Raw genomic sequence first — 16,966 nt, forward strand, 5'->3', positions numbered from 1 at the left:
GATACTCTCCAGAACCCCCTGCTGGGTCGAGGAGGGCCCTTGGAAAGCTCTCCTCATACTGTAAAGATGAGTCCTTAACAATCAACTGACTTGGTCTTGACCAATTCATGGGCACTGCATCAAGCAAGTTAACTTCAAATTCCTCAGGGTAGCTCTTCAGGCCTCGGGTTTTGGGCTTCAACATAGTAAATATGCAGCAGATCAAGGAGAAAGATCTGCAAACAGCACAGCAAAATTCCATCACTCTCAAGGAGGGTTCTTTATTCCAGCAACTCTCGAACTTTATAAGACCAAGACGTTAGCCCAAATGTCATATGGTTCATTTTGGGGCCACGTAGCTCCCATTTTACACCACAAGAAAGAGTCCAATCTAAATTCTTAAGAACTATCTTACAAGTCGCTAGATGTGTGTCAAATGCCAGGGCATGATTGGAGACATATTGCCTAAAAGTTGAAGCCTAGGTCAGTATCCGATCAATCAATAGGATACTGATATACATATATATGGCTAAAGAAACATCTAAATCCACAAGGACTATCCCCTTTAATATTTTATGACAACTCCCAATCCAACTGGGTCAAGTTAGTCCAGAGCTATTTGCTGAAAATTGGCTTTTCCCCCTCAGGCGCTCTTATCTTATGGAATAGATCAGGCAAAAAATTAGTTTAGCAGAGATTTGAGGATACAGAACATCAAACCAACCTTTCCAGCATACAAAATAGTATGGTGAGGGCCTACATCAAAAACTCTGGGGAACTGGCAAATTACTTAACCTCTCTGTAAGTAAAAGGTAAGGTGCTCAGCCCTCCCTTGAAGGGAAGTACTGTACAAGAATATCCCTTCCACTGATAGGCTTTGTACCTGTCCCTTAAGGGAAGTTGAGACTACAGAGCACTTCTTCTTCACTTGCCTGCATTACAAGGTGGCGCACAAGGAGATCATCACCCCACTGCCAAAAAGAATTCCTGACTGTTCAGAAAAAAAAATAGACTTGAGTTTCTTCTTTCTGATAGAGACCCGAAGATCACTTACCAAGTAGCCAGCCTTTGTATGGTGATGCTCAGATCTCAGAAGTTCTACAGCTTATCCATCCTATGACCTTTCCACATGTGAGGAGCTAACTTTCGATACTCAGTGCTTTTCCTGATCTGCTGTTCCTTGCCTTCTAATTCACCAGGAAAAACACCCATAGTAACAGAATGTTGTAATAATATGTCTTTCAACATTGTGGCTTTCACACCCAGGATGGTGAGATACAAGGTTCTTGGCCACACTGAGTGCTGGGATATAGGATAAAAAGGGTTGAGAACCACTGCTTATTTCATCTTGTTTAGTCCTAAAATAAGACACTGCTTACACCAATACTGAGAAACAGGGATCTATTGTATTTAGGAGAAAGAGAGAGGCTGACTTTGAATGAGAAAAAATAAATTAAAATACAGAGAGTGACTGTACAGTTCTCACTTGTTCACACATAACATTAAAGCTGAATAAAACTGAACATGTTTAACTATGTGTAAGCAGAAGAGTATCCATGCGTAGCATGTAGAATAAGAAAGAAAATTAACAGGAGAGAAGAGTACATTAACAGCATAGCAGGAAAAAATTTAATTCTCCCTGAAGCATATGTTTTCTGAAAGACAGACTTTACTTTGGCTACAGGAAAAAAAAAGGCTTCAATATTTATGCCTTGTTACATACAATTTTATGAGGTTTATTTAATAAACCTCAGATTTTACATACAAAAATAAGATGAAATCTAAAAATAATGCTCATGGACAGAAAAAGATTCATCGTTATAACCTTAGTTAAAACTCCTTCAGAGGTAAAATTAATGTTTTCACTGAAAAGCATTTCAAAATAATTATATCCTTTATTTCTTATGGTTTAGAATCCTTTGGTGCTCATATGGATATTCTGACTACAGTCAGATCTTTAGCAAAATATACCACATACCTTTAGACCGTGCTTTAAGTCAATATAAAATAAGATACTAGATATATTTGCATTGAATAGCATCTTTTATTAATCATTTTATTAATGATGTAACAATGGTGTAATTTAAATGTACACTGGGCTTCAGTTTTACAAAAAAGGGGTGGAAATAAGGAACATTTATTAATTCAAAAGACACTATCATTGATACCCAAGATTTTGATTACTGGATAGCATTAACAACAATAACAACACTATTGCTTTTGAAGCTGAAAACTGTCAATATTCTTTGTGTTCTAAATTCCTAACATTTACCAAAACCTTAACATAGGGAATTTAGAACATTTTCTGTAATTATTATGTGTCAATGAGTTAGAGGCTTCTTAACCAGCATGGATAGGGATACTTTATTCAAAAGTTTTAGAAAAACTGGAAATATTTTTAGACCCAGTTGACATAACCTTCTGAAGTGGAAGCCCATGTTCGGTTCAAACCGTAACCAGGCCTCCAGTCCAAGAAAACTGGTTATGTCCCAGAAAACAAGCCTGCTAATTATATAATCTGAAAAACAAAGCCTAAAATAAATTTTGACTTAAATTTTAAAAATGCTCGGAAAACAAGCTACTGATGACAAATATATTACATCGTCGCTTCCAGAATGCAACGAATTACTCACAACATGCATTAGCCAAGTACTAACCTGATGAACAGTAATATACACAATTTGTTATGTCTGGAAAAAGCATCACCCTGCAAGCAAACATGCTTCTCCTCTTAAAGCTGCTTTACATTGCAGAACTGTCATCATCAATGTGTACGGTTAGCATTTGTCTAAAGATGACACATACATTTTTAAAAAATGTATTAATAAATATTTAAGAGATGATAATGAAATAGTAATGCTTGATGCAAAGTGTCAAAAACATGGTCAAATACACAAATTTGAAAAAAAAGTCATGTTTTAGCATCTGACATAGATAAGTAAACAGATTGTTTTTGTAAAGCAAGAAGACCCCAATCAGTTATCTCAAGCAGTCTGTGCATAAATAGCCATTTATTAGGGATGTGCCATTTGGTTTGGGTTTTTGTGGGAGGGGGAACTCCAAACCCCAAAATTCACCTAGAATTCCCCAGACTGAATTCTGGAAGTTCTAGCCCACAAAGACACACCTTTATTTCACTCACCTGGAGAAGGCTGAGGCCTCCTTCTAGCCTTTGTTTCCTGTAGTAATGCTTCCTAAGGGTGGTAGTTATTCAGGAGGAATCCTCTATAGAGCATAAAAAGTGACTACCACACCTAGGAAACACTGCAACAATTTCCCTCCAGGGAAGGTAGAAATTTCTATTCCAGGGAATAGAAATAAGGTCTACAAGGCGGCCAAGAAGAAGGCTCCAACCTTTTCCAGGTGAGTAAAATGAAGGTGTCTGTTAGTGGGAGGGAACAACCACAATTCTGTCTGGGGATCCCTTGGAGAATTCTGCGATTTGGGAGTCCAAACTCCCCCTCCTCCAAACCTCCAAAACAAAGAGCACATCCCTATTTACTTATGTTCCTGATCCTTGCGCCAGTTAGGGGTATAAACTAGAGATGGGGGTATTTGTATATGAATATCCCCGCACAGGCGGTGTTAACGAGGGTCCAGCCCCATGGGGCCAGAGGGTCCACTCACCAATCCGCCATGGACACAGATGACATGATTCTACGAATGGCACTGCAGTGGTGATCTGCTCACAACTCTTCAACCTTGCAGGGAGGCTTGTCCTCCTGCCAGGAGTAGCGGGCGGATTGCACGCTGCAGTGCCATTCGTAGAATCATGCTGTCCATGTCCGCAGCAGACTGGTGAGTGAACTGTCTGGCCTCATGGGGTTGGACCCCGTTAACGCCACCTGTGCGGGGATATTTGTATACGAATACGACTACCCCCATCTCTAGTACTGTATAAAACATATCCTGCTCCTGTGAAGTTATGTCCTTAGTCAAATCAAGAAAAGCCTCCCAATTATTAAAGCAAAATGTATACTTCCTTATTTTTAGAACACTTTAAAGATCATACACATAATTTTCACTGTACTGTTAAATGCCATGGCTACCCTGAAGCCCTTCTGACCTCTGTGTGGCTCTTGTTTCCTGACTCAACACAAGTTGTGGCCCTTGCACACTCAGTTCAGCCAGGAAAAAGTTGATCAATAAAGCTTCAGGGGGGTCGTGGCATTTAAAGATATTGGGAAAGCACCTGTAGAACAGGAAGTTGCAATTCACTGAATCCAAATAATTTTGATTGCATGTTTGCATAAGCAGTTTTTAATGGGTATATTTTGTGAACTTTGGATTTTATTGTGAATGAATTCATTTATTTTTGTGAAACTGCAACTTCTATAAAGCATACTACATTTATTCTTTGGATCTAGAAATGATGTTGAATATCCAAGATTCAGTAGTATGCCTCTTTTTTTTCTGCCTTCGGGTTAACTGCACTTAAGGTGACCATGTGCTATGCTGTCACTTTCAGATTCTAGTAATTTATTGATTATTTATTAGGATATAAATAAATATGATTCGATAATCAATCAAAACATTACAGTTTAAAGCTTAATGTATATGTGAAAGGCTTCTTATTAAATACAAATATATCAAGATTGTGTTGGGGAGGAAATTCTCATCCTCAGATGTGTTTTTAAGTTTGTGACTAAATCAGACAATTGTAGCCTTTTCTGAGCTATGAAGCATACAGTACCTCAACGTGTTTCTCATTTTTTGATTAAAACAGCAAGCACATTACGTACATAGAGCCCATGTTGCCAGCTCCTCTGCCATTCCAACAGAAGGCACTGGAAGTCCCATTAAGGCTTCAGAAACTATTTGTGGGCTACAAATAGCCATGTTCAGCAACAAGCCATTCCACTGTGTCAGTTTTCAATGTAGCCATGCCTAGTGTTCTAGCATGTTCAACAAGAACCAAATGAAAATGTTGTGACATCTTTAAAATGAACAGATTTTTTGTTCTAGTGTGAGTCTTCATGATCCATTTTCTCAGACACTTCCACTTCCTTCTCAGTCTGAGGAAGTGGCATCTAGCCTATGGAAGTTCATACTGAAATAACTTGTTAATCTCCAACTTGTTAGTCTACAAGGTACCACAATACTTCTGTTTTGATTTTTGATTTTTTTAAAAAAAATTATACATCCTGTGGGTCAAAGGGGCTGCCAGTTAGTATAGCGTGAGCAATTGTGGCTCTCCAGATATTCCTGAACTATAATTTCCATCTACTCTAGCTAGAATAGCCAATAATGAGGGACCTTGGGAGCTACAGTCCAAAAACATCAGGACAACCAGCTGCCCTGACGCACCAGGTCTTAATTTGACCTCTCTACAGTCACCAGTTTATTCCACCACTGAAGCATTTTAAGGTCTCCTGGGGCACCACAGGTTGAAATATTGGAGGAATCTGCACAAAAGATTATGTTCTGTCATAGACCAAGCTAGATATTACAAATAACTTGAAATAACAGCTGTAGAATGTGCCAGCAAATTCCAGGAGTTACACCAGGGTAATGCGCAGTATCTAAGGTGAATCTTTTTGAAACATAAAAAGAAAAGTGGCGATGTCTTGAAGAGAAAAGGCTTACACTTAACTGTTCACTTTCAAACTCCAGACGCTGTTATTTCAGAACGAAGTAAACCTCAGATGTTCTTATTTCAGATATGAGTTTGGGTTTTTATGTGCGGAAACTTTATCCTGGTGCTTCCTTCAGAATTCCTGAGAGGCCAGACTAGTGAGAACAGAGACAGAGCTTTTACTGCAAAAGCACAGCAGCTGTGGAATTCCCTTTCAAGGGAAATCAAGATAGCTGAAACCTCCTAAGTTCTGGCAAGAAGCCAAGATTGCTGCAATTCACATGGCTTTAGTGTTCAGAATTCATTTCAAAAGGATATTTTAAATCTACAGTTAAAGACTTTTTAAAGTCTATGTTTTAAAGGATATTTTATTCTATCATACATTGCTTTGAGAAATCTAGTTGGTAGAAAAATTATAAATATTCTAAATAAGCAATACATAAACAAACTTCAACAGATGTGCAAAACTCTCCTCATTTTGCCAGATATAACTACCTAGGGCACTGCCAGTTTGGCCACGTTCAAAAGTTGTAAAAGTTACCTTTTTTGGATGACAAAATTAATCAACCAGGTCATCCAATTTCTTTCCACCATCCAGTCCTGCTTTGGATGCTAATACAATATTTTTAGAGGTATGGATTCAACACTATCTCAATTTTGAATTTAGTGGGTAAAATCATGTTAGCATAGTTATACCAATCTAAAGCAGATCTAGCCATCAGAAGCATTTAATTCAAATTAACTGAAAGCTTCCTATCTCTCCTTCTCAAGTTCCGAGGCTCCTTGGAAGCCTTTGGAAGTCTTGGGATGGGGTGGACTTCAATATTAAAAAAATCACAGTTGAATTGCCACCAGTCGTCCTGATCCCGCCAGCCACTATTCTATTAATGTCTCCCCACCCCACCCCTGAGATTCCCAAAGGCTTCCCTAGGGTAAAAAAAAAAAAGCTATAGGGAATCTCAGAGGCTGAAAGGGGAGGGAGCTCTAAATTAATTTCAATTAATTCCTTCCAGTGCTCAGATCTGGTTTACACTGGTGTAACTATGCCAACAGGATTTTACCCACTGACTTACTTAGGTGACTGCGTACAAATAAGCAAGCAGTCTGATAAAGAATCCACTTTTGTGCCCCTGCTGTGTGTCAGGTAGAAAAAGCAAACCACCCCATTCTCCACACCCAAAACAGAAAAGCAATTAGTTGGCTGGTTGGATGCCAGCTCCCAAAAGGCCAGTGAATCCTTTGCAGGTTATTAAATTCTGGGGCTCATTTACAAGGAAGCCCAACTGATATAATGTGTACATATGTTCTCTGATTACTTTGGGACCACCATTCTTAATCATCAGTTTGTGACATTTTACCATCTTCTTTAGATTTGAAACAGAGTATTCTACACTTTGGTTGTTGTGGGTTTTCCGGGCTGTTTGGCCAAGTTCTTAAGGTTTTTGATCCTAATGTTTCACCAGTCTCTGTAGCCGGCATCTTCAGAGGACAGGAGTCAGAACTCTATCTGTGCTCAACACATTAATTATTTATCGAGGGCTGTTGCTTGCACAGCTACTCCTTATACTAGTAGTAACTGTACCTGAAGTGGAGCTATTGACCAGAACAGTAGGATGGGAACTACTAGATTGGGCATCCTTCAGTCTCGAAAGACTGTGGTAACGTGCTCTGTATGGAGGACTTGGAACAACATCCAGTGTGGCTGAGAAGGCCAATTTGAGAGTGACAATCCCTTCCACACTGGAGACAAATCCAATCTGTCCCCTGTCCAGCTCCCTGATTTTCCTGCTTTCGTGACTGCCTCTTGGCCTCACCCTGCCGGACAAGGGTCTCTTCAAACTGGGAGAGGCCATGCAGCACCGCCTCCCTCCAGGCTGAACACTCCAATGTCAAGGTTTCCCATCTGTTGAGGTCCATTTCTAAGGCCTTCAAATCCCACCTGCAGATATCTTTGTATCACAGCTATGGTCTCCCTCTGGGGCAATTTCCCTGCACTAATTCTCCATACAGGAGATCTTTTGGAATCCGACCATCAGCCATTCTCATGACATGCCTGAGCCAATGTAGATGTAGCTGTTTTAGTAATGTATACATGCTAAAAATTCCAGCTTGTTCTAGGACTACTCTACAGTATTTGGAACTTTGTACTGCCAGGTGATACCAAAAAATGTGTCAAACAACACATATAGGAACGTGTTCAGCTTCCTCTCCTGCTGTGCACAAAGGGTCCAGGACTCACTGCAGTACAGGAGTGCACTCAGGACACAGGCTCTGTAGACTTGGATCTTGGTATAGGCCGTCCGCTTCTTATTAACCCATATTCTCTTATACATTCCCTTGATGTCATCTGTGCCCGCTGCTATCTGTACCCAATTTGGTATCATCTGAAAATTTGACAAGCATTCCCTGTACGCCCTCATCCAAGTCATTAATAAAAACATTGAAGAGCAACAGGCCCAGGACTGAGCCTTGGGGTACCCTACTAGTTACCTCCTCCTAGTTAGAGAAGGACCCATTAATCATCACCTCTGAGTACGATTCTGTAGCCAATTGTGTATCCACCTGACACTTGATCTGTCCAGCTCATACCTAGAGAGCTTGCTAATCAGGATATCATGGGGAACTCCGTTAAAAGCTTTGATGAAGTCAAGATATACTATGTCTACAGTATTCCCTCTGTCTATCAGGGAGGTGACCCGATCAAAAAAATGAGATCAAATTACAGTGATGCCTCGATTTACGACCATAATCCATTCCAGAAGATGGGCGTAACTTGAAATGGTCATAAGTTGAAGCACCATTTCCCACAGAAATGCATTGGAACGCAATTAATGTGTTACAGAAGGGAAAAAAATAAATAAAAATAAAACACTGCAAGCCCCATCAGAACGCACTGGGGCCGAAAAACAAATACACCAAAACACACACATAAAAAAAGAACACTGCAAGCCCCATAGGAATGTGTCGGGGTCGGGGAAATTACCAACCCCCTCCCAAAAAAAACAATGCAAGCCCCATTGGCATGCGTTAGGGCAAAAAAATTTACCCAAACAAAAAAAAAAACACAGCCAGCCCCATCAGAACACTATGGGGCTGAAAAAAACACAAAAACAACCGCCCCACACACAGCCAGCCCCATCGGGACGCAATGGGGCTGGGAAACAAAATACACCAAAACACAAAAAACATCACAGCACAGAAATATAACCCCCCCAACCCACTCTGCAAAACAAAGTAAATGTACTTACTCAGGAGCAGAAAGCAGCTCCAGGCAGTCCAAAGCCTCCTCCGACGCACTCACTCTAACCATTGGGGCTAAAGAGTTACAAAGAAGCAGCCTCTTCACCTACCAACGGTTCGCAAATTTGAAATCCGTGCCTTTTTTCCCTGCCTTTTTCCGGTTGCAACTCGAAGCTCCGGCCACAAGTTGAAGCAAAATTTTGCAACCGGAGTTGGTTGCAACTCAAAATGGTCGTATGTGGGGACATTCGTAAGTCAAGGCACCACTGTAGTTTGGCAGGATTTTTTCTTGACAAATCCATGTTGGCTTCTAGTTATTACTGCATTGTTTTCTAGGTACTTGCACAATTATCGCTTTATTATCTGTTCCAGAATTTTGCCTGGGATTGATGTCAGGCTGAATGGCCTGTAGTTCCCAGGTTCCTCTTTTTTGCCCTTTTTGAAGATAGGGACAACATTGGCCCTCCTCCAATCCTCTGGCACCTCACACTACTCTGAGATATTGTTTTCACCATAACAATATTTAACTACTACAGTAACTGTGCACCAAGTCAATTCTGAATTATGGCAACTCTTTCCAGGATTTTCTACTTAGAAAGTACTGAAAAATAGTTTACTATTCTCTTCTTCTCGGGGTGCCCTGGGACTGTGTAACTCGCCCAAAGCGACACAGAGATGCACAGTAAAGAGCCAGATATCCAACTCACTGAGCGATTTTTCCAACCACACTATCATACACCTGTTTATGTATTTCAGTTGGCCACAAAGTGCTAGAAATAACAGATGCAATAGAGGCATGCAGTACAGTACTCTAATAATGAATATAAATATTCTCTTTGCATGCTTCAGATACAAAATGTAATTAAGTTACACTGACCAAGGGATCTTTCAAAAGAAGTGTAACTTAATTACATTTTGTATCTGAAATATGCAAAAATAACACCCAGCCACATTTAATACCAATGTATCAAAATCAAGCTTCAGATAATATCCTAGCAAAGTTACTTTCAAGGCTGTTAATACTGTACTGTTAGATGTATTTTGTAAGAATGAATGCTCTTGTAAGATACTGTACCTTCCTAAAGCTAGACTAGACTTCATTTTAAGGTTGAATAGCACCTAAAAACTGTACCATAAATGTACCAAATGGGTTATACGTACTCATTCCCCTTTCGCCACTACGGCTTCTTAGTGGGATTTGATACAGAATACAGGGATGCAAGGTGGGGTGGGCAAAAGTAACGCTTTCTCCATGGAAAAGAGAGCTTTCTGCCTATGCGAAGTGGTATTTAGAGCCAGGCAATGTTTTAAATGGCACATGAGAGTGGAATGAAATTTTAGCAAACAATTTTAGCAAGACCATGAGGGTTGTCCAGACTGGTTTACAGCAGCAGTTCAATGAAAACGCAAAAGACAGGAAAACACTGAGTCTCAAAAGTTCTTTTCAGTGTGCGGTCAGACTTTGTTTAGAAAAACCAGACAGAAACAACTACAACGAATAACAGTACATTCCTGACTAATGGTTTAAGAACAGCTATGGTGAACTTTTTCTTTAAAAAAAAAATGATCCACAGATTACTCTGATAGAACACACTGAACCAGTTATGTTTGGATCATGGCAAGTCTTTATAATCTGTATGAAGTAAAACAGAAGTCTGAAAAATATGTACTGGGTCACATCACCCCTTGCAAGAGTTAGTGTGTCATTTCATTAATTACAAAATCAGAAAAATGTTCTAATGTATGGGACAGTACAGGTGTTGATTTTTAATATGTTTGCACTTACACTCTCATCAAGAGTCACTCTCAAAATGCATGAGAAACAGTGTATATTTTCATATATCTATCTTCTAGTTTTTCCCCCAAATGTATCCATCCCAGAATATTCAGAAAAACATTTATTTTGCCTTTTGCAAAAGCATAAGCACAAATGCTTTCATTCTAAAAACAAGCTAATTTCTATGGTTTTGTGCTCTCACTTCTCTTATCAGTCATCGCACTACAACCAATATTCAACTGTGGCCATTTCTGCTTCTCAGACCAGCAGCAGCCATTTTGCTGAAAAACAAAACAGATGTTCAGGACTTCCAACAGGATTTAAACATCAGCTTAAAACAAGATATAGAGCTAGTCTGCAACACTGGAAAGAACTTAAGTTCTTAAACATTAAGTCATTGTTTTGACAGAGACAGTAATTTAAATAAAAAATATCACTAGTCATTTGAAGTTCAGCCACTTAAATTACTGAAATACTTCTGTTTTAGGATATGAAAAGGATTTTATTAGTGTCGCAAATCAGGAATACAGATGTTTTGTTGCATATTTCACATTAGCTTTGGACAGCTAATAAGCAGATCTGCCTGTTTGTTCAGGAAGTGCTCAGACAGCATGCTGTGGAAGACAATATACAGTAACTAGATAAAAGTTACATTATAAAAGTATACATAAGGGTAAATGATAGTTGCCAATTTGGCCATTCCAATTTAATTGGCTTCTATTTTAACATTCATGAAAAACATCATTAAGAGAGAAAGTCAGCTTTGCAGCAAAGCATTTGCTCATTTTCCCAACCCTCCTATTAAGATAACAAACAGAAATTATGAAGCAGAAGATTCAACTAAGGATTCAGTCTGAGTTCTAAAGACATTGCTGAAATCAGGGTAATTTTCATACTGATATGCAATGACAGAAAATACGCACATACAAGGTCAGTTATAAAAGATCCATGCCTTTGTTGGTGTGTATCTAGAAAAAAAAACACCACTGGGGGTTATTTCCTTTCCTTGTCTCAACTTACATTTATTTTAGAGAAATAAATGGCAGTTCACATGTTTATTGGCTTCATACATGACAACATATGCATATTTGACCAGAAATACACTGGCACTAATAGATGTTACACCAGTCCTCATTGGCTCTTGCCATCATCATCATCATCATCATCATCATCATCATCATCATCATCATCATCATTATTATTATTATTATTATTATTATTATTATTATTATTATTATTATTATTATTATTATTATTATTAGTGCCAGAAGAATCTAGGTCACAATCTGTACTCTGAATCCTGTTTTAAGAAAATTTGGAGAATCTCTGCTCTCTGATGCTCATCCTTGAACTTAAAGCACCTGGACTAATGTTACAAAAAACCAACAACAGTGCAGTTGGATTAAAACAGCCAGCCAAAGAGAATATTTAAAACTAAGACAAAGCCCTTTGACAAGCTCTAAATGTTCTGTCACTGTTTCATTGCTATGTACTTTGACAAGGATTCCAAAACTGAATTTGACCCAGAAACAGGTCTCAAAAAACAGAACTTATGTCTTTACAGATTATGAGCAAAGTATATAAGACAGCTACCCTCATTAAACTTTCCTGATTATTTTTGGAAATCTTTTACACCAAAAATTCCATCTTATATATAGGACTTCAGGGATTTCATAAAAATATTATGTTCTGGAGTTTGTTGTAGTGGCTGAATATGATATTTTGATAAGAACAGACGGCAGATCTTTATAATACCACCAGGATGAGGCTCTATTCATTATAAGGGAAATTTTGGGAAAGGGAACAGTTAAACATCCACCCACATTTTTTCTATATTCTTTAACAGAGCTGATATTACAAAATAATTATTTAAAACCTGACAACAAACTTTATTAGAAGATTAAGGGAGTGGTCACAGGATATGCTAATTCACCACCAGCAGTAAATCTCTATATGTAGTCCTTTGAGAAAATTGAGATTGTACCAACAATCTTTTTCAATTCTTTTCACATACTAGCTTAGATTTATACACAATATCTCTGCAATATGGAACTGCAGTGAACAAAGCTCAGATGTTTTTCTTCAGGTGAATAAACTATATGCCTGAAATCTTCCAGTAAGCTGCAGCTAGAGTAGGCCCCCTGAATCACATTCCCACTTAATTCAACAAACTTATTATAATTGCAACTTACTACTAGTTTCCAGCCTATAAATATCCAGCTTGACACCTTACTATCGCCAAAAACAATAATCTTTTTAGACATAATGTTAAAAAAGGATGCAGATTGCACACAACTTTACAGAAAACTATCAGACTGCAATACATACCTTAGACTCAATAGCTCTCCTCCCAGATCACAGAGTGTAATTTTCCCTAGGGTAAGTCTCATGGAATACGATGAAGTCCACAGAGGAGGACTATTTCTGGCAAGAATCAAGGTTACTTAAAGAACCAGTTAAGAGATAAGAGCTATCCCAAGCATGCAATACCAAACAGCTTTGCCAAGGTCGGTCATTCTGCAGATACCAATCCCTTTCAAAAAGTTATAGAAAACCTGAAAATCAAGTCAGCTGTGTTTTGGCATTTGGTCATATAACTAATATTAGCATATTCTGAGAAATATACAGTATATAGGTGTCAAGAGGGACTATTAGTTTTCTTCAAAACAAGACAAAATGTTGGGAATATTTTATTAAAATATTGGGGATATTTTACTAAGTCATCTAGGAAGGGCAACAGAGACATCTCAAAATTCTAGCAGGAGCAAAACCTCTATACAGTTATCATCGGTGGGGACACTGAGTTTATTTCCAATATACTTGTACAAAGACTGAATTTGTACATTACAACAATAGCAAACTGGGTATTTTCAGAAAATGTACCACCTTCAGCACCTGTTGTACAAGATATCCCATCCGATGCCTCTGCCTGCAATAAATTCTATATAGGGAAAACATCCAGGAATCCTGAAATGTGTATAGGCGAGTGGTAGCTAAGAGTGATGCTGGTGAAGGAAGCAAGGATAGTTACATTCAAACTAATGTTTGCATCCAGCAAGACCAGGCTCAGCATTGCAAGGCCCACTGGTTGGAGAACCAGTGTCATGACCAGTGACAGCAGCACTAAAACCAGGACCGTCCACTACAGACCCAGCTCCACAGCCCTCAACAAGTGAGTCACACAGCACAGTCCATCTGTACTCAGGTGTCCACATGACTGAGGGTGTGATGCACATGTGCTTGGAGTTCAGCTGCTCCAGTGCTGAGAACTACTGCATTTACGGTACTGTAGGAGCCACTGCCAGCCCCTAAGGCCTGGATGGGAAGGGGCTCATGCCACCTGCCTCCAGGGACAGGTGTCCACTTGTATTTAGCATCCCTGTCCCAGCACTCCCTATCTGGTTCACCTACAAGAGATGCCGGACTTGGCGGAGGAACAAGGCCTCCGTTCTGCCACTAAGACTTGGTTCAAGGGAAGAAAAAAAACCCAGGAATGAATTAAACTCCCTGGTGCCCCAAATGTTCTGTTCAGGCCTGTAGGCCTTTACAGTTGGACATTTGTTTAAATAAAAGGTCTCAGTTCTGTAGCAACCTATTGCATTGTCATAGAGAGGGACCAGGGAACTACTCACTTTTCCTTATCATGAAAACCCTATAGTTCAGTGGAGCTGGAAACCAAACTGCAAGTCTGTGCATTTCTCCCTTCATATGAATAGGTCAGTGATGGCAAACCTATGGCATGCATGCCATAGCTGGCATGAAGGGTCCTCTCTGTGGGCATTTGAGCCACAAATTGCCATTTGATAAATACCCATCCTCCAATTCCGGATTTTGGCACTCCCCTCTGCTGATCCACTGGAGGGGTGCAATGGTGGCCATTACTGGTCTGGCTTGGGGGACTGGAGGACTGGTAAGTATTTCTCTGTTAATACTGCCCATAGAAGAAGAAAAACAAGCAATTAACTCTTCCAGTGCTGGGGCAGTTGTTTTTTTCTAAACTAAAATCTTAGTATCCAAGTTTAATTGCAGTGTTGGCTTTGAAATAAATAAGTTTGTTTTGTGTTGCACTTTGGACACTCGGGCTCAAAAAGGTTCAATATCACTGGAATAGGTAAACAAATCATACAGAGGTGTTAAGTGTGACACTCAAACCTGGAGTGAAAACTTCCACACAAGCTTGATAACAAACCAGGTTTAAATCAGGCTACATCATTGTTTTATGTATCTCAGTTTGTTTGGAAAAAATTAAATAGTGTATCATCCCAAGTAGAGATGGGATGGATCACGTGCTGTGAAGCCATTGGTAGAATCGTACCATCCGCATCTGCGGTGGATGGGTGAGTGGACCGTCTGGCCCTATGGGGCTGGACCCTCATTAACACCACCTGTGCTGGAATATTCATATACGAATACCTCATCTCTAATCCCAAGCTAGGAGGTCACACTAACCTCTCTCTCTCTCTCTCTCTCTCTCTCTCTCTCTCTTTTACTGGTTTGTATGAAAAAAGAAACAAAAGCAAACAACCTGAACACAACACATCACTCATTCACACAGCTGCTTAATAACCAGGATTCCTGGCTTAAACTGATGTGCAAACATGAACATTATGCCATGCATCATATCAGCTACTGAAGCTTTCTATTAGACCTAGGAACTAGAACATTCATAGAGACACAAGGTCCCAGGAGATGCCACACTACTGCAGTGGAAGACAGGAGGGCCTGGCATGCTCCATGGGGTCATGAAGAGTCGGACATGACGAAACAAACAAACTGCATCAGGATCATTTACTGACTTCGGATGGAAAGAACTCCTATATTATTCCCTCCCAATAAGTGAGATCCACAATGCAATGCAGCTTCAACCTATGAACAGATAACAAGCAATTATTCTTCTGTGGAAAGAACAGAGATGTAAAATTTCCAAAATTTTCAACTTTTTCCAGAAAAAAAGAGGGGGGAAACATTTTTTCTGGGGGGAAATTTGAATTTTTTTGGAAATTTTATATCTCTAAAGAACACCAGAGTTCATATAATAAGAAAATATAAAATTAAAACACTTCTAAGAGTGTTTTTATTTCTGGAAAAAATGGAAACTTTCAGTAATTTTACATTTCTAGGAAAGAAATTGCCCATCTATAGAAAATTTATCAACTTTCACAATAGGATCTAACGAGAAGTAACTCCCAGTTCTTTCAATATGCTTTTTTTAAACATAAGTATTATATCTAGGCTTTCCCCATTAAAAACCATGTCAATGTCCTTACAGATATAAAAAGGAAATAAAAGAGAAATCTATCTATAATTTTAGCGATAAATTCTGCTTATATAAAACCTCTAGCTGCCATATCTTGCCTTTTGTGACAATTCAATTCTGGTTCAAGAAAGAAGCTATCCTGAAAATGGGAAAGACACTCCTCTTCAAATTGGTCCTCCAAAATAGCTCCTCCAATACTTCTCAGGCCCTTATATTTACCTAGCTCTCTTATCATGGCAGTACCAAACTGTTGCCAGTCATCATAAATAGGGTGACAGTTTGCCTGCCAGGCTTATGGCAGCTATGAAGATGTTTTTGGTTCCTAACATCACTCAGATAATTCTTTTTCTAGCTGACTTGTTGCCCAGAATCACCTTTATATATGCAGTAGCTGAGTGCCACTTCAAGTATAAACTCCCAATGTGAAGATGCTGAGAAGGATCATACAGAAAATTTACTCCTCAAATGCAGAAGGTCAAGTAAATGTTTATTGGCTACATTCAAATGCTAACTCTAAAATTAAGAGTTCAGGGAAGAGCAACAACCTATCTAATAGTAAAAGTTTGACCACAGTGTTAGGGGTTATTTATATATTTTTTCAATTTATATGCCATCCCTTTAATGCAAGTTCTACCCTGGGTAGTTTACATAAGGTTAACACTCACACAATCCTCAAAACACCAAACTATTAAACAATAGATTTCAAAACAATACAGCGATATAGCAGACAATAATTAGAATTAAAACATTTTTAAACCAGTTATTAAAGGTTGCTTTAAATAACTCAGTCTTTACTATCTTTCTAAAAGCAAAGAGGGAAGGAGCCTGGATCTCTGTCAACATTTTATTCCAGTAACTAGGGGCCACCATTGAAAAGGCATGATTCCTCCATTCCTTGTTTTCATCTTTTTGGTAGTAACATTTACCATGGATTGAGAGGAGCAGTAGGAACAATAGCTGATTTCTGGAAACCCTGTTGATCCAAACTGCAGGCAAACTCTTCAGTCTGTCTCAAGGCATTCATAACCAACGCTGACAATTTCTATAAAAGGGTCACCCTCTCAGGATTGGCACTTTCATTAAAGCAACAATGGGCAGTAAGTTCACATGAGAACAGAAATATTTGCAAAATGACGTC

General features: G+C 39.0%; 1 protein-coding gene across 7 annotated transcripts in view; it reads right to left on the minus strand.

The window, feature by feature from the left end:
* Positions 1 to 16,966, minus strand: part of CBX5 (chromobox 5) — a 60,086-nt gene that overhangs the window by 41,513 nt on the left and 1,607 nt on the right. The window contains exon 1 of one of the 7 annotated variants that reach the window (XM_078384668.1): positions 12,900 to 16,412. The exons of 5 other annotated variants lie outside the window; for them this stretch is intronic. In XM_078384668.1, coding sequence (XP_078240794.1) covers positions 12,900 to 12,961 — 62 coding nt within the window. In that variant the 5' untranslated portion in view covers positions 12,962 to 16,412. Of the gene's footprint in view, positions 1 to 12,899; positions 16,413 to 16,966 lie in introns of those variants that run through there. One more of the 7 variants, XM_078384662.1, reaches the window with a different exon arrangement.

This window comes from Pogona vitticeps, chromosome 2 (genome assembly GCF_051106095.1).
Source record: "Pogona vitticeps strain Pit_001003342236 chromosome 2, PviZW2.1, whole genome shotgun sequence".
Taxonomy (NCBI): domain Eukaryota; kingdom Metazoa; phylum Chordata; class Lepidosauria; order Squamata; family Agamidae; genus Pogona; species Pogona vitticeps.